General features: G+C 47.3%; 2 protein-coding genes across 4 annotated transcripts in view; both read left to right on the top strand.

Moving 5' to 3' along the window:
• AFF3 (ALF transcription elongation factor 3) overlaps positions 1–26,409 on the top strand; it is a 558,597-nt gene that overhangs the window by 513,219 nt on the left and 18,969 nt on the right. For all 3 annotated transcript variants that reach the window (XM_061168528.1, XM_061168527.1, XM_061168526.1), the window contains 4 exons: positions 1,918–3,000; positions 7,580–7,704; positions 11,054–11,255; positions 13,985–14,106. In XM_061168528.1, coding sequence (XP_061024511.1) covers positions 1,918–3,000; positions 7,580–7,704; positions 11,054–11,255; positions 13,985–14,106 — 1,532 coding nt within the window. The remainder of the gene's footprint in view (positions 1–1,917; positions 3,001–7,579; positions 7,705–11,053; positions 11,256–13,984; positions 14,107–26,409) is intronic.
• Positions 23,103–25,599, top strand: LOC133074611 (E3 ubiquitin-protein ligase rififylin-like). The gene is made up of 2 exons (XM_061168529.1): positions 23,103–23,292; positions 23,506–25,599. The coding sequence occupies exons 1-2, from the start codon at positions 23,103–23,105 to the stop codon at positions 24,582–24,584; spliced, it is 1,269 nt and encodes a 422-aa protein (XP_061024512.1). The 3' UTR covers positions 24,585–25,599.

Below are 26,409 nucleotides of genomic sequence, written 5' to 3'. Positions count from 1 at the left end.
AAGAAGAGGTCCTGCTGCCCTGCTTCCGCTCTTGCATCACTGTTGCAGGATGGACCAGGTCAGGTGTGCTCTGCAGGTTCCATTGCTCCCTATCTCTGGAGAAGCCGAATTAAAGCGAGGTCAGAATTTACACAGGACGACTCAGAGGTGCAAAAAAAGATGTATCATTTTGTTCTTTTGCCTCTTGCTTGGGAGCCCTGGTCCTTTGGGTGGCATGAAAGCAAACAAAGCAGAAAGTTAAGTCAGAGACCAGACTCCCTATCAGCGTCATGAGAGAGTCCCCTTCCACACCTGTTTCCCAGGGGGAGGCTCCCCATCCTCAGGGTGCCAAGGAAACGGCCTGGAATCCCCATGCTGGCCTCCACTGAAATGTCTCTTGTCATTCCCAGTCCCTGGACACCCTGCGCTGTGGTTCCCTGAAGTGTAGATAGTCTCATCTGTTTTGGGGGAACCAGCAGGATGTCCACGGTCCCTGCCACAGCTTCAGTGCCTGGTGTCCACACTCTGTGGCCACTTCATCTTGGCCCCAGGCCCTGCTGGCCCATTAAAGGCTTCCCATCTCCCTAAGCTGTGCCCCAGACGCCTCCAGACTCAGCCAGGACCCTTGGGTCTAATATACTGCCCTCCCCTCTCTCCCCTCTCCCAAGATCCTTGCTGCATGTGGCTATGCCCCAAGTTCTGCTCTTAATACCGACCTCACTGTTGAAAACCAAATCTTGATACATGAAAGCAAGCTTTGGGAAATTATTATGTTAAAAAACAGTGGTATTCTCCTACAAGGGCGCCTGACTTGCTCTGGGCTTTAACCAACCAAGTTTGAAATGCAAAGCTAAGCCGATTCTTTATTTTAGGCTGGTATCTAGTCTTCCCCTGGATCATCAGAAGCCATGAATTCATAGGGTAGAGACCATAGGGAAGGAAAAATACATCACCTTAATCACTTCAAAAATTTTCCCCATTTCACATATATTCACAAATTGATAATACTCTAGCTAAAGTTCTATACTTATCAATACACCTCTTTTCTATTAATAATCACAGATGCTGGATAAATGGACTTTTATTAGAAATCAGCAACATTTACTCCCTGTAAAAGCATCAGTTCTTCACCTTTGAATAAGACATAGCTGCCTAGAGATGCGAATGAAAGCTATGTCCCTCTCCCCGAAAAATGCGTCTACATAACATTTCACATTCTGTTACAGGGCATTCACTGACCTCCCCCCCCAACTCCCCACCACCGCCTCCGCCCCCCCAGAGCCAATCTATGGGCCAGAGTTTAAAACCTGAAATGTCCAGGATTTGCTTTAAGGTAGCAAAACTGCTTGCAGGAAAGGTTTCCATTGTCACCTCCTCATCTGAAATATTTCGGGCAAAGTGTGATGAATGCAGGTTGAGGATGGACGAACCAAGTCCAGCCATCAAAGTGCACGGGGCACACACAGGTAGTTCTTTGGGAGTTTCGTTTCCACTGAGTCCCCTTTTCTAATTCCCCCCCCCCCCATATTTTAAGTCTCACAAAAAATGAGTGCTTTAAAACTCAGGGTCTCCAAACTACACCCCAGTTAACTTTTGTGGACTCTCAAGTTTATGTATGTCTGTATAGATATAAAAAAATATACATTGTATAACCCTCAGAAATGTTGGAAATGGGTCCTAATGAAGCACAGTGCATCCCCTTATTTTCCAAATAGGCCTCAAACTGCTGCACTGGCATTTCAGTGCCAGGGCCCAGGAAGCAGACAGCATCTCTGCACCTTGTGTGCCCATGGATGCTACACACCCCTACAGAATCCATGCTTCTTGTGTTTCCAGCCCATCCATTTTCTGCCCTAAGTCAAGAGGAAAACGGCCAGGTCCCTTTTAAGTGAGCCCGTCATAAAAGATATTTGTTTGTTGCCGGTTTTCTGCTTTTAGGCCGAACCAGCGTCCTCTAACAAGTGGCAGCTGGATAAATGGCTAAACAAAGTTAATCCCCACAAGCCTCCTATCCTGATCCAAAATGAAAGCCACGGGCCGGAGAGCAATCAATACTACACCCCGGTGAAGGACGAAGCGCCAGACTGCGGGAAGCTTCCCGACAACGTCTGCCCGACCAGCCTGAGAGACAAGGACATCAAGAGCGCCTGCAAGGAGGAGCAGAGGCCGAGGACCGCGAACAAGGCCCCGGGGAGCAAAGGGGTGAAGCAGAAGTCCCCGCCCGCGGCCGTGGCCGTGGCCGTGACCGCCGCCAACGCCCCGCCGCCCGCGGTGGCCGGTGCGCCCGCCGAGAGCGCGCCCGCGCCTGCCCGGAGGTCCGCGGGCAAGAAACCCACCCGGCGCACCGAGAGGACCTCGGCCGGCGACAATGGCCACCGGCCCGAGGAGCCCGCAGCCGCGGACGCGCTGGGGGCGAGCACGGGGATCCCCCCGGAGCCCCCCAAGCCCCGGCCCTGCGGCAACAGTAGGACCAGCCACCGCAAGGAGCTGCGCTCGGCCGTGACCTGCGAGAAGCGCCGCACGCGAGGGCTGAGCCGGATCGTCCCCAAATCCAAGGAGTTCATCGAGACGGAGTCGTCCTCGTCGTCCTCCTCCTCGGACTCGGACCTGGAGTCGGAACAGGAGGACTTCCCTCTGTCCAAGGCCACTGCCGCCTCCGGGAACGACCCGAGACTGAAGGAGGCTGCCAACAGCATCAGCGGGGGCGGCCCCCGGGCCCCTGTGGGCTCTATCAACGCCAGGACCACCAGCGACATCGCCAAGGAGCTGGAGGAGCAGTTCTACACACTGGTTCCCTTCGGCCGCAATGAGCTTCTCTCCCCGTTGAAGGACAGTGACGAGGTCAGGTCACTCTGGGTCAAGATTGACCTGACCCTTCTGTCCAGGATCCCAGAACACCTGCCCCAGGAGCCGGGGGTCTTGAGCGCTCCCGCGGCCAAGGACACTGAAAGCGCGCCCCCGAGCCACGCATCCGATGCGCCCGCAGAAAAGGCTTTGCCAAAATCCAAGAGGAAACGCAAGGTAGGCCTGGAAACCCGAGGGGCTGAGGGCAGGGCGGGAGGGAGGGCTCTCCCTGAACTTGTGGGCAGCAGGTCTGCTGGTCTAGAATGTTCGCGGAGCAGGAGTTTTATGTGTCTTTCCTCAACAGACGTTCATAGAGCACTTTATATATGCCAGATACCTTTGTAAGTACTTGACATGCATTAACTCAGTTAAATCCTTAGAACTGCCCAATGAGGGAAGTATCCTTATTATTCCCATGTTATAGATAATTAAGGCCTGTCTCACTGCATGTGGAAGTAGGCGAGCAGGAAATCTTCCCTGAATGTGTGTGCAGAGGCAAGCTGGAGGCTGGGCCTATGAGAAAAGCTAAACACGGGTGAACCCCATTCTTTGCTGGAAGGGGTGGGATCATTCATTGACTTTAGAAGCCAACAGCCTCATAGAGTTTAGTAAGGCTGTGACTGGGGTGAGGCGTGAATCTGGAAGTGCCTAGCGGGGACCGTGGACGATGGGGCCCCGGGAGGGGACACTAGCCTGGTGCATCAGACCCAGCGGCTGTGCTCCCGTGGCATTGATCAGGAGAACTTTGTGGTAGAGACGGGCTGGGAACAGGGCCCTCAGGAGGAGGGACTTTTGAGTAATCAGAGGGTCAGGGATGACGTGGTGCCAAAGGAGGGAAGCAAGCTGAACAAAGGCGGGTTGAACAAAGTGAGACAGGCAGCTCAAGTACTCGGAGAGCAGGACGTTTGTCAGGAAGCAGACCCAAATGCTCGGCCGTTTGGCCGTTTTTGAAGATTTTTGAGCACAGGAATAATTTAATCATAATTTAAAACCAATTTTGAGGATTTTTATCCCCTCCTGTTACTACATCTTCAAAAGTAACTTGGACCACAGTGGAAAACACAATGCGTGACAAACCAAAGATTGTAGTCATCGTGGATGGTCCCAAATTTAGGACAAAATCATTCACAACAGTTAACACGTATATATGTCCCCATGAAGGATGCTGTTTTTGTACATATTAAATCGTTTATAAAGTCCTTACAACTTTATGAGGCAAATATTATCGTCATGCCCATTTCACAGATGAGGAAACTGAGGCTCAGAGTGCCTAAAGGGACTTGCCGCAGGTTCACATAGGTGAGAAAGGGCAGAGCCAGGAATGACGCCCGGGTCTGTGGCTCCAGGGTCTCCCCATGAGAAGTCATCATGCGGTTTGTGCAGTATTTTCCCCACAGGGCCCCTGCTCAGAGAGCTCTGTACTTGGAGTTTAATGGTTGCAGTTACCATCTTGGACTTCTTCATTTTATCTTTGAATTTGTGTTTAGTAAGTGAAGTGCGATGGGACGATAGAGCCTGCGCGGTCCCACCTCCTGCCCATTTCCCAGGACAGGTTCTGCCTGCCCCGTGGCCCCTTCGCACTCCTAGCCCTGTGCAGCCTCCCCATCTGCATCCGCATCCAGGGGCCAAGGCACAGGCATAATGAGGGTCGGGGTCAGGATGGGCATCTCCCCACCCCCAATCCCAGTACTGAGGGGTCCTCCAGGGGAGGTTGCAATCCGCAAGGGGTTGCCAGTTGGCCTTGGGGAAGGGGAAATGCCTAACTGGACTTCCTCACCCCTTGACCCACGGGTTCCACAACTGGCTGGCCAGGGAAACCTTTCACTGGTGGGCTGCGCACAAGTGCCCTGTCGCAGGCCCAGGCCCCCCCCCCCCGTACTTGGGAGTGTCTACGCATGCCCCCGAGGTATCCCCATGCCTCAAGGAGCACAATATGAAATAGCAAATAAACGCACCATGACAGGTCAAGAGAGAGACTTTGAAAGACACGAAAGACAAGAAAATGTTTCCGACTTTAGTACTTTATAATGTTACTCTTTAGCTGCTTTCTTTTTTTTTTTTTTTTGAGGTATAATATAATGATTTGATATTGGTTTATAAGTATTGTAAAATGATGACCACAATAAGTCCAGTTAACATCCATCGCTATCCATAGTTACAAATTTCTTTTCCTCCTGGTGAGAACTTTCAAGATCTACTCTCCTAGCTAATATGCACTACAGTATTATTAACTATAGTCACCATGCTGTATATTACATTACATCCCCATGACTTATTCATTTTATAACCAGAAATTTGTACCTTTTGACCTCCTTCATCCATTTTGTACTCCCCCCAACCCCAAGCAATCAGCAGCCTGACAACGTAAGCTGGGAGGAGGTTTGGTTTTTGTTTTTAGATTCCGCATGTAAGTGAGGTCGTAAGGTATTTGTCTTTCTCTGTCCGACTTATTTCACTTATCATAATCCCCTCTAGGTCCATCCATGTTGTTGCAAATGGCAGACTTCCTTCTTCTGTTGTACGTACATATATGCCGCAGTACCCTTATCCATCTGTCTAGCCGCGGACATTTGTTTCCTTGTCTTGGCCATTGTAAATAACGCTGCAGTGAACACGGGGGTGCAGATATCTTTTCAAATGAGTGTTTTCGTTTTCTTTGGATAAATACTCAGAAGTGGGATTGCTGTATCATGTGGTAGTTCTCTTTTAATTTTTTGAGCAACCGCCATCCTGTTTCCACAGTGGCTGCAGCAATTTACATTCCCACCAACAGTGCACAAGGGTTCCCTTTGCTCCACATCCTCACAGACTTATTAGTTTTAGTTTTTTTGATAATAGCCATCCTGAAAGGTATGAGGTGCTCTCTCATTGTGGTTTTGATTTGCATTTCTCTGATGATTAGTGATGTTGAGCATCTTTTCATGTACCTGTTGGCCATCCATATGTCTTTTTTAGAAAATGTCTAATCAGATCCTCTGCCCATTTTTCAACTGGATTTTTTTGTTTGTTTCTTTGCTGTTGAATTGTATGAGTTCTTTATATATTTTGGATATTAATCCCTTCTCAGATACACGATTTAGAAATATTTTCTCTGATTCAATAGGTTGCTTTTTCATTTTGTTGATGGTTCCCTTTGCTGTGCAGAAACCTTTTAGTTTAATGTAGCCCCACTTGTTTATTTTTTGCTTTTGTTGCCTTTGTTTTTGGTGTTAAATCCAAAAAATCATCACCAAGACTGACATCAAGCATCTTTTCCTGCTTTTTGAACAAGGCTCCCAGCATTTTCATTTTGCACTGAACCCCGCAAATCACGCAGTCAGCCCTGGCCTCCTGGGTGACCTTCCCTTCTGTGGACTTCAGTTTCTTTGTTTGTAAAATGGTGACATCTTTGCAGGGGTGTTGTCAGATTCAGATGATATAATGCAGTAATGTGGGTTAGCTCACTACATACCTACCCCTCTTTCCTTCTGTTTTCCTCTACATACCCTGCCCTCCCCCTTACTCGTTGGATTGATTTGTCCATCAGTCCCCAGGTGATTAATTGATTAATGAGTGAATCAGTCAGTCATCTGGAGATGGATGGATAAATGGACAGGCTGATGGAAAGAGAGAAAGAGAGGTATTTCAGAGATAGAAATTGATAAACATACAGATAGATTGGAAATATATATAGCTGTATAGGTATATGTAGATAGAGAGATGTGCAAAAACATATACATGTATATTCCATAATATTCTGTATTTAAATAATTTTATTATCCATGGGCTTTTTAATTTTAACTTACAAAACTTCATTTACACTAAGCCTGACACTCAGCTCTCCTCATGAAATCTATTGAATCATCATTAAACTCACACAGAGAAGTGAAAGAACATTTTCACAGCACTCTTTACTCAGTATCTGGGGTGTGAAGCCCTCAGTTTTGGGTGCTGGAGATGGGACACCACAGACCTGGCTGCCCGCGGTGCAGAGTCTAGCCCTGCCAGAGCCCTGGAGGCCAGAACTGGGGGTTCAGAGCTTTGGCTTGGACCCTCATTGGGGGCACAGTTTCAGCGTGAGCTGCTGGGGTCCTTGCAATAGAGGCTGTGTAACAATCCCAGCCAAAGAGAGAAGGTCAAAATTTCTCTATCTTTAGTGCCGGTGCTTGTCTCCTGGAAAGCTCTGCTGAGGGCCCTGAATGTGCCTGTACTGTGTTGCTGCGATCTCACCAAAAATGGAATTTGGTTGAGTGCCTGTGCATCACACCCTAGTACACGCCTAGGTTAAATACAATCGTGGAAAACAAGAATCCAGTCAAACTACTGTTTTATAAAAATATCCTTTGAGGCCATGAATTTCAAAAGAAAGGTCCGAGCTTGTCACTGCCCTTACAACATTAAGCCCAGGATAGGTTGCTATGCCTTGTTTGGGTACGAAGAAGTGCCAAAGGGAGGGATGCTGAGGCTCCAGTGGGACTCCAGAACAGGTCTTCTTTGGAGGGTGGAATCTGCCTGTTGGTAAAGAAGTGTTCATCAGTCACAATGGTCCCTCCTGAATTTTGATCTTCGTGTCATGCTTTTTCCTCTCAGTAAGCTGACAGATTTCTTCCTTGTTCACGGGGTAGCTGATGGGGAACCCAGGCCAGGGCCGAGAGTGCTGCAGCCACATTGGTGCTCAGGATGTTGTCCGGAGAAGCCCAGTGAGCTGGTTGGTGATGGGAGCTCGCTGTGTCCCTTGAAATCGGAAGCTGATTGGTTTTTGCTTCTTTCCATGCAGTGTGACAACGAAGATGACTACAGGGAGATCAAGAAGGCTCAGGGAGAGAAGGAGAGCTCTTCACGACTCACTGCCTCTGCCAACAGTACTTTGTCCGCAAACCATTGCAACGTGAATGTCAACAGGTACTCACGCTCCCAGGAAGGCAGAGGCAGCTGGAGGCGTGTCTGGGTCTGAGAGACACATGCCTACTGGGGGAGAGTCGGATTTTTGAATGACTGCTCTGCTCTGGGTCTCCGTGTTACCTACCAAGCCTCTTGGGCTCCTTCGTCAATAGAAATTGAGAGGAGGCCAGACAAGAAATTCAGACAAGGCTTTACTGGGGCTCATGCTGTAGCACGAGGGAACAAAGACAAGTAACAGATTCCCTTGCTCGCTGTCTGATGGGGGGCAAGCTGATTCCTTAAATGGGGTGAGGGTGGGGTGGGGCCAGGGGTCAGGCTGGAGGGGTGGCTTAGGAGGTCTGCTCACCCCCTTGGTGGCGTTGAGTGCAGGGTGCATGTGCAGTAACCTACTTTTGCTCCTGACACCCTGCTTTTTTGCTCCCGACTCCTCAGAAGTGGCAGTTGGGTTTTTGGTCTTGTTGTATCTTGTTCATAATTTGTTCCAACTGCCCGTGCATGCAGTTATTTTTAGTCCTTTGTAGTTTCTTTGTATTTTGTGGCTCAAGGAGATGTTTGTCCAGGGGCAAGCACTGCAGCAGAGGGTCCCAGGTCCCAGCCTGTCTCATGCAGACTTGCTTCCCTTGGTTTAACCCAAGACTAACCAGTGTGCCTGGACGTGTGCTTCTTGTCACAGCCCAGGTGCTCTGGAAGTACTTCTTTGTAACAAAAGGCCAGTTACTAGTTGCACACAGTTCTAGCCTTTCAAAAATACACCCTCCACTCTGAAAACTTACAAACTGAATTAATAGCCAGTAAACCCGTGAGAACACTAAGCTAGTTACACAAATGAAAAATATAAACTTGAGCAGAATCTCCATATGACACACCTAAAGGCGTTGGGTGTAGACTGAATTTGCGGTGATAGACAGGATCCGGGTCTCCAAGGCGAAACAGCCACCCAGTCTCTCCTGTCAAGGGGTTCCAGAGAGACCCACATGGCACTGAATCCCCTCTGTGACAAAGGCTTCCTAGCAAAGCAAGGTCCCAGATATTTATTATAAGTGAGCAGCTTATCATCAGTCATAGACAAGTCCTTTCCATTTAGAAATAGCACAGCTCAGAAACCACTTTATCCTCTGCTAAGACACTCCTCGCTCTCCCTGACTGTGTACATAGAATTTTTAAGGGGAGATTAATGTTTCAGCGCAACACATAAAAATGTAAACTGAAAGGTTAGGAGAAGATGTACAGTAGTACTAAAACCCGGAGAGGAAATTGGAGAGCGAGGGCGCCTGAGCACAGGCCCACTGCAGTGTTAGAATCACCTTGGGAAGAAGGGCGAGAGCCCTTGAAGGTCTGAGTGAGACAGAGCAGCACACAGAAGCTGGCCGAGCCCACAGTCCTCTGTGCCAAGCAGATGGTATCCCAAAATATTGAGGAAATGTGAATGGGGAAAATACGGCTCAAAAATGTCTTTTTAAATGTGTGATAGAGTTATATATGTGCTTCTTTGTTAATGCCTTAAATAACCTTTCTGGCAGATCTAGTAATGACCATAATTTCTAGTAGTGATGAGTGTAAACCATATTTCAAGATGTCTGCAACAACTGATAAGGCATGAAAATATCTGTGATTTCCACTGGTGACACAATCACAGGTATTGCTAGCAGTACTCCTGCTAAACCACTACTCTGGTTTCTTGCCTTTGTTCATAATTAAAGGAAATGTTCAGTTTCAGTGAGGGGTTAAGGAAAGTGAAGATGCGACTTCTTTTCCATGCAAGTGCAGGGACCCCAGGATAAAAGCTCTTGCTCTAGAGCTTTTGCTGGCAGAGCCTCCTGGCTCTGAGAGTTTCACTTATGTTAAGTAAGGACTCAATGCATATGAAAGTGCTTTGAGTTTTTCTGGGAAAGGTGGCCTGTGTACCTCTGGAATTGTGATTACTACTGTTAAGCTTTACCTGTGTAATAAGACAATCCTACATATGTGGTGATTGCCCATCCCAAAGATGCGATCCCAAGAACGTTTCAAAGTTACTTTGGTCAACTTGAATAGATAAACTTATAATGATGAAGAAGAAATAATCATATGTTCATGACAATATTTAATGTAATAATTTAGTTTTCTGCAAACATTTAAAATCATGTAGTATGTAAAATAATTGAGACTTAGAAATAAGACTTTTTCACTCACATGTCAAGAAACAATTATATTCAGACGGTTCATATCCGTCTTCAACATCAGTGTTTTCATCTTCACTGGCTGAGTCACTTTTGACTCGTCCAAGGCAGTTTTCGAGAACACACCTTCTCACTGCTAAGTTGTTGGATGCACAGTACTTTTTGAACCAGAAAGCTGTCATCAGAAATTCTCTCCCTACACAGATCTGTTTGCATAACATTAAGAACCTTGGCTTCTCATTTGTTCTAGAGGCCTGTGTTTGTAATTTCTACACTGTGACCACCAACTAAGGAAATTGCTTAAAAATAAAAAGTGACTTACTGGCTTGTTTGCAGTGATAGTCAACACATGCAATTAAGAAGTCACAACTGCGGGAATAATGACTAAATCTTTGTTAAATGAATTTATTTTAACTGACTCTACCAGGTGACTTCTAGAAGCATCCCAAATTAGCAATGATTGAGTTTATTTGAGGCTAATGTGTCTTCCCCCAATTTTTGTTTCAAAGTAAAGTAACGGAGAGAGCCCTATCAACATAATATACATTGCAAAGACTCAAATATGACGCCCTTCTCTGATGGTCTTTGGTGAGGGGGGGGGATTTATATTCAGGCATAGACAATAGTTTGGAAGGTAAAATAAGGAGCTAGGAATCAGAAAATGTCGTTTCTAATGACAGTTTTCTATTCTTTGTTTGTTCTGATCAATGCCTGGCTACCTAACAATTAGAAGGTGGGTTCATGCTTGGTTATTCTGTGATTCTGTTATTCTCCATATAATAATTAGTACAAACTCAGGTGTTAGCAAAAGTCCTTTTGGAAGTGGAGATCTCGTGTATAATTTGAGTTTCCCGTTACCTGCTGTTTACACTTGTTAGGAAAACAGTAAGTTGTTTGTCGTGTATTTTGAGATCCTTGGATGATAAACTTGGGAAATGAAGTTATTATTATGCTTAGTCATTTAACTCCAGAATTACTATTTTTTTCTGGGAGGACGAGTAAAGAAACAATGAAGGAAATTTGTTTATTGTCTGTTACGGTCCTAATGCCATAAAATCGTTTCCTGGCATAATAATTCCCAATAAACGTCTTCCTACCAGCAGGTTTTAAATGGGAGGGTCACGTATAAAACATTTACCTTGCCATGTGCTGAGTGTGTGACATTCCATTACTGTGATTTCCTTTTACAGCTTGGCCATCCCAATAAATAAAAATGAAAAAATGCTCCGGTCACCCACCTCACCCCTCTCCGACGCATCTAAACACAAATACTCCGGCGAGGACCTGACTTCCCCCAGCAGATCCAACAGCAATGGTTTGTTCACTTCCGCCTCCTCCAACAAAAAGCATAAGGCTGAGAACCAGCTGCAGACCCATGGTGGAGACCTCACGGTACGCTGACGCTCTTCTGCCCCAATTAAAACAAGAGTGAAAATGAGCACACCCCTCTACTCTGCCTCTAGCCCAGCACAATCCGAACACAAGCTTTTTTTCTTAAATTGCAACTTCAGGAAAAGCTCCTACTTTATTATTCCAAATAAATTTTCCCAGGTAAAATAAATGGCCGATAGTTTCTGGTATGTGGGAAGATAATGTTTATTAAAGTCCCAAGGAGGCCTTATTGACAGAAAGCTTGGCTGTATAAACAGCACAAGTTGAGAAAAGGTTTAATCTCCAAACCTATTAGACTGGATGACATAAGATCAGTAACAACCACCTTGCGACATTGCAGAAGGTCTCATTCCCATCGGAGGTCGAGGAGGCCCACCTTGGTAAGGGGGCCCCTTTGGCGGTCCCTGCCCGCATGGCAACATAGCAGCAGGAAGGTAGCCTGGCGTGCCTTGAGGATGACCACCGTACTGACCATGAGGCGACATTGAGGGTCTCATTCCTTGTTGCTGTGGGATGCCTGGCTGTGGTGGCATCATACCTCCATTTGGTCCAACGGGTGGATTACCAATGGGAGCCTGTCCTGGTCGAGGAAGATTACATTGATATGTGGTGACCAGTGAGGTCCCGCAAAGCAGCCCTAAATGCTGGTCTGGGAAGACCTGGCAAAGCAGCTGCTCTTCGCCTCTTGCACAGGCAGCTGCCGAAGAAACAGAGGAGGCATTTTAAGCCTCTTCTGCTTAGGAATGCTTTTTGGAGGACTTCATTTCCCATCCTGAAAAGAATTAGCCCTAACGTAACTCTCCCAGGACAAAGGAAATTGGGAGTTTTGGACCAACCAATCTTTATATTTGAAAAGATTTCTTGCCCTGGGGCAGAGCTAAATCTGGGATTGGAGCCCAAGGCCAAAGTTGCAGGGCTCCCCGCTGCCCTCAGTGACCGATGTGGGACAGCTGCCACCACCCCTCTTCCAGTGACTTTGTCAAGGGTGATTCCAACACCCTGTATTCCCCTGGGAACCTGGGTTCACCTCTAGCCTCATAGCTTAGTCACCATGTGACCTTGGGCCAGTTGCTTAATCTCTTGAGCCTGTTTCATTTGCAAAACGGTGGTGTAAGATTTAAATGAGGCAGTACCATCTAAAGAACCCAACCCCTATGGACACCTGTGCAGCTAACACTGCATGTAAGTTCCTCTTGCCTGCCACCCTCCATCTAACAGCGGGCGGCCCTGGACCGTGCATCCTCCAGGTACATTATTTAATGCCAAACTCTCCCCCCTGTGCCTCTCAAAACCAGTGGGGCTTTGTGAGGCAGGGAGAAATGAGACTTGGCAATAGGACTCTGCAAAGAAAGTGGGGGGAGGCAGCATTTCATGCTTTATCCCATGAATTAAAGAGGCAAAAAAAGTTGGTAGATGGTCCGGCAAGAGCCTAAATCTTACTGAACCATCAGGAAATTAACCCCTTTATGCACCCTCATTTGGGAGGTGCTAATTATCTTTAGTTCTAGGATACACGAATCTGAGAAGACCATATTAGAAAAAAACAAATAAAAAGCTAACAATTCCAATTTTAAACCAAACACAACTTTTCTTTGCCTCTAGATCCTTCAATCACAAGCAACTATGATATGCAGAGAATCGTAAACCAATTATAGACTTTATTGAGGCATTCTTTCACTGAACAGGTGTTTATCAAGGAAGTATTTATTGTGTACGAGGCACTTTGCTACATAACAGAGATGCATTGATGATCTAACGGGTTCAGTCTCTGCCTGCAGGATAGCTTACAGTCTAGCTGGGGAGAGCCACTTAGAGCAGGGCTCACACACATCCGTAATTTACTACCCTGCATGCCAGAAAGGAAACACCCAGAGTCCTGGAAGCTCTCATAACAAGGAGGCTTGATCTACGCATAAAATCGGTCCATATTTAAAGAAACATTGATATACACTCCACTTTAATTATTTCAGAGGAATCCATTTGAATTTCCGAACTAAAAAAGGGATGTTTTATGATCCAGACCTTCAGCACACAATAGGTGTTCTCTATAATGTCTGTATCTTCAGGAAAAAGGATGTTTCAATTTTTCCCCAGATCAAGAGTGTTCCTTCTTAAAACACATTTTAAATCATTTCTAGTGATTCCCTTTGGCTCTTCCTGTTCTTCACAGACAGCTGATGAGAACCAGTCACTTGTGACCTGAGTGACCTCTTTTGTGAGGGATGATTATAGCTCAGCAGTTCTGAGAGCTTGGGTCCTACACCGGCATCACCTGGAACTTGTTAGGAATGCATGTTCTCAGGCTCTTCCCCAGACGTACTGAGTCAAAGATGCTGGCGGTGAGGCCCAGCTGGCTGTGTGTTAATGGTGATTCTGATGCAGTCCATTTGGAGAACCATGGGTCTAGCCAACTGGGAAGAGTAGGAGCCTGAATCCTAAGCCCCCAGCCTCCACCCACAATAGCCATCTGAGCTTGGGCGAGTTCAGGATCTGGATCTGCCTGAGTGGGCACACTGAGACTTCCCTTTGGATGTCGTGGGAATGACAATCGACAACGTATGTAAAAGCCTCCAGCTTGAGACCTGTAATGCAAGTATTTCTTCTTTATTTCAACAAAGAAAGCACCATCAGCTCTAACCTAGGACACAGAACACAAGCGATTCTAACAGGTTGCTCCTTCAGCCAGGTGGCCAGTTTCTCAAATACAGGTGTGTTTGTTTGTTGTTTAGAAAGCGGCTCACAACAATTCCGAAAACGTTCTCCACAAGTCACGGCCACAGACAGAGCCATGGTCTCCAGGCTCCAACGGCCACAGGGACTGCAAGAGGCAGAAACTCATCTTCGATGACATGTAAGTGTGGACTCTTGGTTGATATGGTGAGGCCAGATCGGTGGGAGCAGGGAGATGGTTTAACATGCGTCTCATTCACAGTGTGGCCATTTCTGTCATGTGATCTGATCTGTTAAATGTCACCCTCTCGAAGGGAATTGCAGCTTCACTCCAAGTGTACCCCTGAGTCCTGGGGGACTTCTGGGTGAATGGAACAACCAGTGCTAACAGGGTTGCATCCAGGATGCCAGAAAACTAAGCTAAATGGCATCAATGAGTCATATTTCTAAGCCTCTGCATTTGGGGTTGTATGCTACCAGAAAGAGAAGCATTTTTTGTTTTTGTAAATTATAACAGGCAAAGAATAATAGTGATTCACTCCTGAAAGCTTTTTTTTCTCTAAAAGGCTGTAGTCTTTATAAAAGTGTAAACAGTTCTTATACAGGAGAAAATATCCTGTCATCCATCTCCCAATCCTAGCACTGAAACCCAAGTATTAGTTCCGTTCCCGGCATCAATTTAAGAGGAGGAGAAACAAAAGAAAATGAATAAATGTAACATCCTGGAATGCTCTGGAGATGCTGAAAATGACAAATGAGAAATGATAACATGATACTGAACATTATTTAGGCTCTTGGGGAAAAAATATGTGTCAAGGACAAGCCTGGAAGGCGGCAGGGATGGTTTCAAGAGTTCGGCTTGAATCCTCCTTTCAATTTTAGCTGTCCACCAAGCGTGCAGTGTGTGTCTGTTTGAGGCACGCCCTTAAATCCCTGGAGCAGCGGGCAGCAGTGAGAGAACACCCTGCTCTCTGACTGTTGACAGTCTGGCTGAGGGGACAGACTGTAAGCCACGAACCTCACCCAAAGTCAGAAAATAAAATGGTGCTGAATGTGTCTGAGTCCCAGCTTCCTAATCAGAAAAAGTGATTGTCATGACAGGCTCTTCCGAGATCCAGTGAGATGGTCTCTCCTGAGCGTGATCACCTGGAGAATTGAAAGCTCGGCGCGGTGGTGATGACTTTTCCACCCTCATCTCCCTCCCGTCCTACTTTCCAATCCTAACTTCACCCAGAGTATAGACACCATCAGTTGATTCACCTCCAAGAAACAAGAATACCGAGTTGTAGTTCTCAAGCCCTGCTTGGACTTCATTAAGCTACTTAGGGCACAGACTTTGAGGGTTGAAAGCCAAATCCACATTTTTTTGTTTCTTTATTGAACACGTTCCCAGATAATTGGATTTACGAAAGTGTAAGGGTGGCCCAGGAGGACGTGTGTTTTTCTCCTCTTCCCGTGGCTGCCGCAGCTGCACTCAACCCCAAGCACGCTCTCTCCTGACCCTCAGCATCTCCCCTTCCCCTCCTCGCCGCTGCCCTGGGCATCAAGGGAGGTGGTAATTAATCCCCGGGGTGGGGGGCGTGTAATGGGAGCACAATCAGGCAGTCAACTCCATATATAATTAGGGTTTGGTGGTGTAAATTGTTCCAGGGAGCTTTAACCGTTTGCAAAAACAGGAGATTAGAATTGTGTTTAATGACAGTGTGGAAATTTGCATTCAGAAGATATAGGAATCTTTTGACTTTCGTCTTAATTAAAGATGCTCTTCCTAATATTAAGAAGCAAATTGAAGACAAAGTAGTTATATGGATGGGTCAGCCTCCATATCGTTCAGGTTGCAACCCAGTTCTTTGAGGAATTAAAAACAATTATACTTGTCTTACAAATCAAGTCTTTATAAGAATGGAAACGGGGCTTTAGACATCATTCAAAGCCCACCTGTCATTTTTACCAGTCCCAAAACTGCCCTTATTCATCTCAAGAAGCTTGCAGAGGGGGAGGGATGGAGTGGGAGTTTGGGGTTAGTAGATGCAAACTATTACGTATAGAATGGATAAACAACAAGGTCCTACTGTATAGCACAGGACCTTAATGGATAAACAACAAGGTCCTACTGTATAGCACAGGACCTTAATGGATAAACAACAAGCTCCTACTGTATAGCACAGGACCTTAATGGATAAACAACAAGCTCCTACTGTATAGCACAGGACCTTAATGGATAAACAACAAGGTCCTACTGTATAGCACAGGACCTTAATGGATAAACAACAAGGTCCTACTGTATAGCACAGGGGACTAGATTCAATGTCCTGTGATAAACCATAATGGAAAAGAATATAAATAAGAATGTATATATATATATGTATGTACAACTGAGTCACTTTGCTGTACAGCAGAAATTAACACAACATTGTAAATCAACTATACTTCAACAAAAAATAAATTTAAAAGGAAAAAGAAAGTTGCAGGTATTATAAAAGATCTGGACTCAGGGAGCAAAAAAAAAAAAAACGAAGGAGAAGCAGTCATAATCTACAACATGATCAAACACACGTGCATTTGACAGTAAGGTACCCAAAGCATCAAATGTATTAAGGGCATGGTGTTTAAACACACACATGTATGGGAAATTAAAATGTAAGGAATATTCCGGTGTATGGACCAGAAAGCTAAGTCTGAAACAGCAACAACTAAATGGTCGTACTTCTGCCTGCAGTGTCTTGGACTGTTTACAAGAGGAAATGTTTCTCAATCTGCTGAGATTGTAGCTAGTATAATTTTGTCCCTATCTGTATCAACCAAGAGGCTGTTATCATTCGTTCTTCCCATTAGCAATGTGTGTAATTTTTCTGGCTGACAGCTACAATACAATGTTTCTCCCTTTATGGATAAAGATACAATAGAATAAAAAAGCACTCTTTCATATCCATCATATAGAGAGAGAGACATCTTCCAGTTGCCACGTGTCCCAATTGATTTGAAATCCATGACAGTAAGAGAAACATGCAACTCAAACAGCCGCTTAACCGCTGAACTGAGAAAGTCGTGGGAAGATTCTTCAAGCTTGAAAAGCAAACACAGGCATTGTCTCTTCATTGGAACAATAAAAATATGTCCGTGAAGAGATCGCTGGGGGGACTTCCCTGGTGGCACAGTGGTTAAGACTCCACGCTCCCAATGCAGAGGGCCCAGGTTTGATCCCTGGTCAGGGAACTAGATCCCACATGCATGCCGCAACTTTGAGTTCACATGCCACAACTGAGGAGCCCGCCTGCCACAACTAAGACCGGTGCAACCAAATAAATAAATAAATATTTTTTAAAAAAATAATAATAATAAAAAAGAGATCATTGGGCTAGGAAGTCACCTAAAAGTATGTAAAGTGTCTCCCAGGTTCAGTTGGTGTGTCCTGAGGTCCAGTTGTAGGAGCAAGGGTATATGACTGATTCATTCTCAGTTATTAATTGAGGGAAGATGGAGGCACATGGGTGGCCTCTCCAGGAAGCTTCCCTGGGACCACAAACTTAACCCCCTCCTGCTCCCTCTCTGCTCTGCACCAGCTTCAAGGACCGTGACCTGGCCCCTGTCATTTTCCTTGACTTCTCCTCACTAGAGGTGTCAACAGGCAGTGACATGACGAAAGAGAGGCCACCAGAAGGAAAGAAAGAACTAGAGAATTAGCAGTGGAATGATTTAGAGTGGGTGGAAATCCAGTTATAGCGCTCCAATGAGTAACAGATGCCATCCTGTCATGTAACTTTTAAAGCCACATCACGTAGCTTTTGTTTATAAAGTAAACTCATCCTTTTGTACTATAAATACTCGTTAATGGTTGAATAAACATGGGATTCAGACAACAGCCACGGGAATCCAGTGGGCACTCAAATAACAACTGTTGAATAACCCCAGCTGAATTAGAATAACATTCCCAGGGGGTAGTGCCTGCATCTTTTTTCTTTCTCTTTCCGTGAATGTAAGGAATCTACTACGTGCAAGTCAATTTAAATTCACGGGCTTCCAGGCCCTTTTCCTAGGTTACTTGCCCGTTCAACAGGCACCAGTCGGTGCCTTCAGGATGTAGATGGAACTGAACCGAATAATTTGTTTTAAAACTGTGATCCAGGTCAGCCTGTCCTGCACGCTCACCCCTGACGTTTAGCCGTGCGCCGCTTTCTCTCCTCGAGAGCCCTGATTTTAAGGTGACACTGGTGTAATTACCAAACTTTTGTTTAAAAAAAATCTGTAAGGATTTATGTCCATGAGTGACAGCACTTGATTCAGCTCAAAGCCTAGAAACGGATCTTATTAGTGCAGAGCCGTGAGCTGTAAATTACTTGGTGTCATAATTAGTGACAGGGGAGTTCTTGGCGGTGGAAAATCCAGGGAACAACTGTGTCACGAAGTCCTCAGTACAGACGTCGGAGCAGAGCTGAGTGGTGAAATGCTTGGCCTCTCTTCCCACGTGCCATATTGCTGTGCCGGGGAGCCAGAGAACCCCGGGTGCCAGCCCTGCCTGCTGTTTCCAGAAGGATGTGCTGTCTCTTGCCCACATTTCACAAGGAAGAGTCAGTCACGATCATCACATTCAGCCACACCACCAGACGTCCCATCTGTCCCCGTAGCACCAATACCAGGAGCCCAACTACTTAAACCTCCCTACGCTGAGAAAAGACTCCCTCGCCAGGCGGTGCTGAAGCCCTGGCCTGTGAGATGTGGCTGGCAGGGCAGGAAGAGGGAGTCGGCATTTGTGATATAAGGATGCTCAGCAGCCTCATTGCTAAAAGGGTTTTAATTTTATAGAGGGTGGAAGATTCCTGTATGTGAAAGGCCAGATGATTGAGTGAGAGGACACCAACTGAAATCCCTGAGTAGGTGATGTTACATCAAGGCAAGGCGCGCCCACGGAGGGCCTGCTGTGGCCGTGCTTCCTCTCCCGAGGGGCTCCCCTTCCCAGTCGCTTCAAAGCTGGACCCCACCTTTCCTGATATACCATTCATGTGCCTTTCTGTTCTTCATATGGAATTTTTTCCCTTATGAAACCCCTCTCTGCCAGGTTTTTATTTTTTTCTAACCAAAACAGAAAGAAAGGATAAAAAAGGACTTGGCTGGGGGTGTTGGGAGGGCAGGAGTTGGGGGCAAGGCCTTTTAGATCTCCCTGATTGAAATCTGAGCTCTCTGATCATTTTAAGGGCTTGTAAAATGATTTTATCTTTTTTGTTTAATTTTCTTTTTTATCAGTCGTTTTTTCTACAGTTATCATGGTTTATTTTATTTTATTTACTTATTTTTGGCTGCGTTGGGTCTTCGTTGCTGCACGGGGGCTTTCTCTAGTTGCGGCGAGCGGGGGCTACTCTTCCTTGTGGTGCGTGGGCTTCTCAATGCGGTGGCTTCTCTTGTTGCAGCGCACGGGCTCTAGGCGCACGGGCTTCAGTAGTTGTGGCACGCGGGCTCAGTAGTTGTGGCTCGTGGGCTCTAGAGTGCAGGCTCAGTAGTTGTGGCGCACAAGCTTAGTTGCTCCGCGGCGTGTGGGATCTTCCCGGACCAGGGCTTGAACCCGTGTCCCCTGCATCGGCAGGTGGATTCTTAACCACTGCACCACCAGGGAAGCCCTTTTTTAATTTTTGATGTTATATTGGAGTATAGTTGGTTTACAATGGTGTGTTAGTTTCAGGTATACAGCAAAGTGACTTAGTTATACATATTCATATATCCTTTTTCAGATTCTTTTCCCATATAGGTTATTACAGAGTAATGAGTAGAGTCCCCTGTGCTCTACAGTAGGTCCTTATTGATTATCTATTGTATATATAGGAGTGTGTATCTGCTAATCCCAAGCTCCTGATTTATCCCTCCCCCCACCTTCCCGTTTGGTAACCATAAGTTTGTTTCCTAGGTCTGTGAGTCTGTTTCTGTTTTGTAAATAAGTTCATTTGTTAAATATCACACCCAGAGAAGAACAACAATCAAATTGATGCATCTCCATTTCGATAGAAAGTTGCTTATGATCACGTGACAAAAACCTGCCATTTAGCCTGTGTGTCCTGGAAAGCACACACCGTTTTCTATGTGTGACCGAGAGAGGAGTCACCTGCAAGAGCCTGTGGCCTGTAAGAGGCACAATGAGTGACTGCTTATGCTTCTGAGAAGCCAGGGACTCGGGGGTCCCAGCCAACATCAAGGGTGTAGAAACAAAAGCTGCATTCGAATCCTTGCTGCCTAAAAGCAGTCTTCCTGCCTCCTTCGGGGAGCACTCATAAAGCCCACGGCAGCACCGGGGTCCCTGGCTGTGCAGTGCCCTCATCAACAGCATTCACTTACTCAGTGCGTGAAAAACAATTACCTCACTTCTTACGCGTTCTTCTTGGTAAAGAAAGTACCTCACAGCTTGGGCCACAGTAACACCTCGGGGACTTATTAAATGACAAGCTGACAGGCTATCAGATGACGAATTCATTTGGTGTGCAGTTGCCTAGTTGTCTGATTTGGATTTCAACTTCCCTAAGAAAATGATCCCCACTTCTGCTATGCCAAGGAACCCGTTTGTTCAGACACGCTGAGTTCGCCATCTCTGCCAGTTTTCACAAAACAGTCTGGTTCTGCTGAGGAGGTGCATTTCACAGAGGTAGGAATCACAGAAAGCAGCCTGCCAGCCTCTCCGTGGGAGAGCGTTCAACTCCATCTCAGCCACAAAGGAGAACAGAGAGCGAGGTTGCTCTAATACGCCGGTGCCAGAAGAAATTTTAGGGTAGCTCAGCCCCCGCCGCTGCTTAGAACTAAGGTGGCTCTGTGTGTAGGTGGGGGCAGTGGGAGGTGACGAGGACGCATTCCCTCTGGATCAAGTGCTCCCATTTTTTTTGCTGCTGAGAGCTCTTATAACAAAGATACACATGGCTCGGCTTTGGCTTTTGGATCACTCAAGCCCAGTTTCTGAAGAGCCCCAGAGACACGGTTAGTTACATGCATGATGTTGAACTGTACTTTTCTTAGGGTTGCTCATGTATCATCATCAAATACCATCGCTGTGAGAAACGATGTGAAGAACATTACGATCACAATGAAAAGCAAAACTCTAAGTTTTCCATGTGAAAGAAAAGAAAGAAGATTCGATGAAAAATCAGTTTGAACGCTGCGATCATTAGATTCATTTTAGTGCCTGTGCCATGTTATATTCTGTAACTGCCACAATGGTGACAGCAGTTTTACTTTCCTGCTGACTTGAAGGTCACCATCGGAGTGATGCCTTCATGACAGCATGTGTCCACTGCCTTGCCGGGCAATCTGGGTGACATCCCATCATCCCATTGGCTTGATAATGATCTGATCTAGGAGTGTGGCTCTAGAAATCACCTGAAAGGAAAAAAAAACGGGCCAATCATCAGGCAATCTTCAGTGACTCAGTGTAATAAGCCCTCCATTAGATGCAAAGATGAGAATTCTCATGTGATCCTAAACAGGCCCTGATAGTACATTTCTTCAGCATCGCAGGTTAATGTTGTAGCTGCTGTGATATAGTCAGAAAATAGATGTGTTACTTATCCACCTACACTGTCGTGAGAGTTTGTGACTCAGCCTCCATCTCAGGTTTAAAGAATACATTTACATGCTGCAGGTAAAAACAGCATTGATTAAGGTACCCGTATTAGGAATTAGGTGCCACTGCCACCCCAGGGGTAACTAAGAAGGCTAGCAGATGCCTTTGCTTATTACCAAAGTAATTCTTTCATGAAAACGAAATGCATTTGAAAAAATGATGATCCGTTAGTGACAAGGTCTACAAAAAACAGGGCAAGAGAAAAATGACCAAATTCCTATACTGGAGTGTGGGACAGATAATGATGTGGAGAATTTCAGGTTGCCATGGAAATGTTCTCTGGCTCATTGGCTTCGAGGCTGCACCCCATCAGAAGTCAACTCTCTCTCTCTCTCTTCGAAACTCAAAATATGAATGCAAGGGGGGTTCATTTCTCTTCTGCCATGTACCTAAAACTACAAGGTGGGGAAGATCAAAGAGGTTTACAACAGGGCCCCCGCTGAAAATGGTCCAGCTGCAAAATTGCATACATGCGATGACTGTAGCCCAGGACAGCTCAGAAAGTAATTAAATGCCTGGAAGTGAAGTGTAAACAAGAAGTGGTATCTGAGATCAGGAAAGACATAGCTGAGCATGGACCAAAATTACCAAGAAGGCCTTATGGCCTAAGAATTTGAGGGACAGGTAACATCTGGCTCGTCATAAGCACTTAATGAATGAGCAGAGGGGTGAGTGTTCCAGGAAGGATGGAAAGGATGAGCAGAGCTTCTGAGACAGCGATGGCGTGTCAACCAGACAGTGAGGACACCGCTCTTGCTGTGGTTGAGGGACTTGGTGGCTAAGTGGTACGGTTGAGAGGGTTAGGCAAGATTATTGGAGACCTGAACTGCGATTGGATCTCATAGGCCCTGGAGATGGATTTTAGGTCTGTGAGTAGGACGGTGATATAATGAAAGCCACGTTTTACAAACATTGGTCAAGGGTTAAAGCTCAGAATAGATTGGATGGGTGTGAAACTAGAGGCCAGGAGAGGTGATGAAAGCCTAGACTTGGTGGCTATGGTCACTGGGGAAAGAAAGGGATGTTTACAAGGGAGCATTCATAGCATGTGATAACAGTGGGGGAGAGATGGATGGAGATGCCTGAACTCTTGTCCTGAACAAATAGGCTCCAGGACCCCATCTGAAGCTCAGGAGTCAGATCTGGGTTTGGGCAGAGGTAGGTCTGTTCTTCGGCTTTGGGGCATTCAGCAAAAGGACAAACGAAAGATATTGCAGAGGATTTTTAAGGCATGAAACTCTTCTGTATGATACTATAATGGTGGATACGTGTCATTATACATTTCTCAAAACCCACAGAATGTACAACGCCAAGAGTGAACCCAAATGTAAACTGTGGACTTTGGGTGATAATGATATGTCAGTTTAGGTTTATCGATTGTAACAAATGTGCTGCTCTGGTGGGGCTGTTGGTAGTGAGGGAGGCTGTGCACATGCAGAAGTGCGAGGTACACAGGAACTTTTCGTACTTTCCACTTCATTTTGCCCTGAGCCTGCAACTGCTCAGAAAAATTAAGTCAGTCCATTAAACAACAAAAACAAGAACAAAAATAATGTAAATAGGACTGGGCCGGGAGGCCGGGGATGGGTGGGGGGGGCCAACTTCCTGGGGCCGGCTGTGAGGATGTCGCGACCGCCCCAGGGTGCCCCTCAGCCCCGGAGACGCCGCCGCGGCTCAGCCCGCAGCCCCCCTGCCTGAGCCGTCCGCGGCCCGGATCCGGCCCCTCCCCACCCCTCCCCTCCCAGGTGCGGGCCGGGCAGGCGGCTGCGGCAGGTGAGGAGGCGGCGGCGGCGGCGCTGGGTTCCGCGGGGCACCGGGCCTGGGGTGGGGTCCCGGGGGAGCCCGGAGTGGGGGGCGCTGCTCGGCCTCGGGTCTCGCCAGGCTGTGGTCCGGGGGCGCCTCCTCTGTGCGGGGCGCGGCCTGAGACTCTCCCTGCCTACAGGGGATGGGGGACGCCCTGCCTCACTGGAAGTGTGCGCATTCAAGATTTTATCATGTGGGCAACCTGCTGCAACTGGTTCTGCCTGGATGGACAGCCTGAGGAGGCCCCACCGCCCCAGGGAGCCAGGACGCAGGCCTATTCCAACCCTGGGTACAGCTCCTTCCCTTCCCCCACGGGCTCGGAACCAAACTGCAAGGCCTGCGGGGCCCACTTCGCAAGCATGGCCAGGAAGCAGACCTGCTTGGACTGTAAGAAGAATTTCTGCGTGGCCTGTTCGAGCCAAGTGGGAAGCGGGCCCCGCCTCTGCCTTCTCTGCCAGCGCTTCCGAGCTACAGCCTTTCAGCGGGAGGAGCTCATGAAGATGAAGGTGAAGGACCTGAGGGACTATCTCAGCCTGCATGACATCTCTACCGAAACGTGCCGGGAGAAAGAGGAGCTGGTGTTCTTGGTGCTTGGCCAGCAGCCTGTAATCTCCCAGGAGGGCAGGACTCGCGCCCCCAGCCTGTCCCCGGACTCCCCCGAGCAGCAGGCCTTCCTGACCCAGCCTCATACCAGCACAGTACCTCCCACCTCACCCGGCCTCCCTTCCTCAGCCCCAGCCCAGGCTCGGGACCGGCAGCAGGCCAATGGCCGTGTGTCTCAGGACCAAGAGGAACCCGTCTACCTGGAGAGCACAGCCAGAGCACCTGCTGAGGATGAGACCCAGTCTGTTGACTCAGAGGACAGCTTCGTCCCGGGCCGGAGGGCCTCTCTGTCTGACCTGACCGACCTGGAGGACATTGAAGGTCTAACCGTGCGGCAGCTCAAAGAGATCCTGGCTCGCAACTTCGTCAACTACAAGGGCTGCTGCGAGAAGTGGGAGCTGATGGAGAGGGTGACGCGGCTGTACAAGGATCAGAAGGGACTCCAGCACCTGGTGTGTGGTGCTGAAGACCAGAACGGGGGAGCAGTGCCATCCAGCCTGGAGGAGAACCTGTGTCGGATCTGCATGGACTCGCCCATCGACTGTGTTCTGCTGGAGTGCGGCCACATGGTCACCTGTACCAAGTGTGGCAAGCGCATGAACGAGTGTCCCATCTGCCGGCAATACGTGATCCGAGCCGTGCATGTCTTCCGATCCTGAGGGCTTGTACCGGCTTCTTCAGTGCCTTACAGGGACATAGCTCGAGGTGTCTGGGCCCACAGTTGGCCAGCTTGCAGAGGGGCAGCCTAACAAGAAAATCTGCAGTGTTCCCAAGACCAGGGCAAGCAAGATGCTGTGTCACCTCTGGGCATGCACAGATCGCACAGGCAAGTCCCTGTTTCAGCGATCTTGGGGTCATGATGGTAACTGATGAAGAGAGGACTTTCTGGAATTTGGACCGTATCTTCTTCCCTTCCTCTGAGAACCTAAACAGTTTCACCCTTCCTCCTGTAGCCCACCCATCTCCCTGAGCTGCGTGCCTCTGTTCCACCCATCGGAAGTCCTGGTAGAAATGGCTCTCTTCTTCCCCAGCACATCTGGATTCATTTCTGGTCCCTCTGGCTTTCTGTGCTTTAACCGACCTTTGCTGAAATCTCTTGCTACATTACCTAAAATCCATGTGTTTCTTCAGACCAAAAAGATGTTAGCTTCCCAGACCAATAGCGATCCTCCTTAGGACAGAATTTGGCCCAGTAAACTCATTTGTGGCGAGAAATGAAACACAAATGCTATTGAAAAAATTTGAAGTCGTTAAGAGTTGCTTCCTTAAGTGCTGGGATTGGAAGCTATCAGTCTCCTGACCTGACCTTGGCAGTCAACAAAGCATCTGGCTTTCAAACTGCTGGGAAATTCCAGTCTCTGTGCGCGAGATGGTGCATGGATCATCTCTGCTTCTTCTCTTGGGGCCTGACTTTGTGCCATCCTTAATTTTAGTTTATGAGAAAAGGGAAAGCGTTGGGTGGAAGCAGTGGCTTTCTGCTTGGCTTTGCCTTCTCCAACAGACAGCCTTAAACCACTTTCCCCTGAGCATGAGGTCCCTCTTTCCCATGGAGGTTTTAAACATGGTCTCACTGAAGGCACAGAGACTTAGGCAGAGAGCCTCACACTTCTCTAGCCAGACTTCTCATGAAGCTCCCGGAGACTGAGCACGTAAGACAGAGCACCTAAGAGGTATCAGAAGGCACTGAACGAGGCTGGATTCAGTCCTTGAGCAGACAGCTGGAAGTCTTAGTTCCCCAGGTTGGTGGGGACTCCCTACTCCCATTTCCTTTCTCAGCCTGCTGATTTAGGGGCAGGTCAGGAAGAAGCATTCTCTAGGCCCTTTAGGAAGGGCCGTGCAACGAACAGGTGATGTTCTCGAGCCCCCTTAGGGTCTTTTCACCACTGGAAGAGCTTAAGTTTGCCAGAGAAGCTTAGCCAAGCACAAACGTACGTACTGTGTACTATCAGAAGAGCGGTGTGTGCTGCCGTCACCACTGGGCGAGCTATGCAAACCCTTGAACACCCGAAGGCCCTGGCAGTCCCCCCACCCCCACCCCATGCAGCCAAGATCTCTCAGACTGGAAGAACCAGTCCTGACTTTGAAAGCAGTGGGAAACCTCTAAGGGGACCTGTTTATTGGTACAGACATGTTTAATGCTGTCAACCACTAATCAGTCTCTTTTGGGGGAGTGAAATAATTTTAAAGTGGTTGTCAGCTGAACACTGGACTGCTTACCTTGACATTATACCAAGTGCTAGGTGATTTGATTCTGGGCTACAGCCTTTGTAGGAACTGGGGGAATCAAGAAATTTCCCTATAAAGACATCGTCTTTCACCTTTCTGCTGGACAGTAAATACTATAGTTTACAGTGCCTACCAGTTTAACAAAGGATTCAGCTACTCCTCAATTCCACTGTGAAACAGGTCTACATGTATGCAGCTCAGTTACAACCTAGCAATAACTTCAGGGCAGAAGCTGGCTGTCTCCCTACTTAAAACTTG

Source organism: Eubalaena glacialis, chromosome 14 (genome assembly GCF_028564815.1).
Source record: "Eubalaena glacialis isolate mEubGla1 chromosome 14, mEubGla1.1.hap2.+ XY, whole genome shotgun sequence".
Classification (NCBI taxonomy): Eukaryota; Metazoa; Chordata; class Mammalia; order Artiodactyla; family Balaenidae; genus Eubalaena; species Eubalaena glacialis.
The sequence above is the reverse complement of the archived record's forward strand: the minus strand, read 5'-3'. Positions and strand labels throughout refer to the sequence as shown.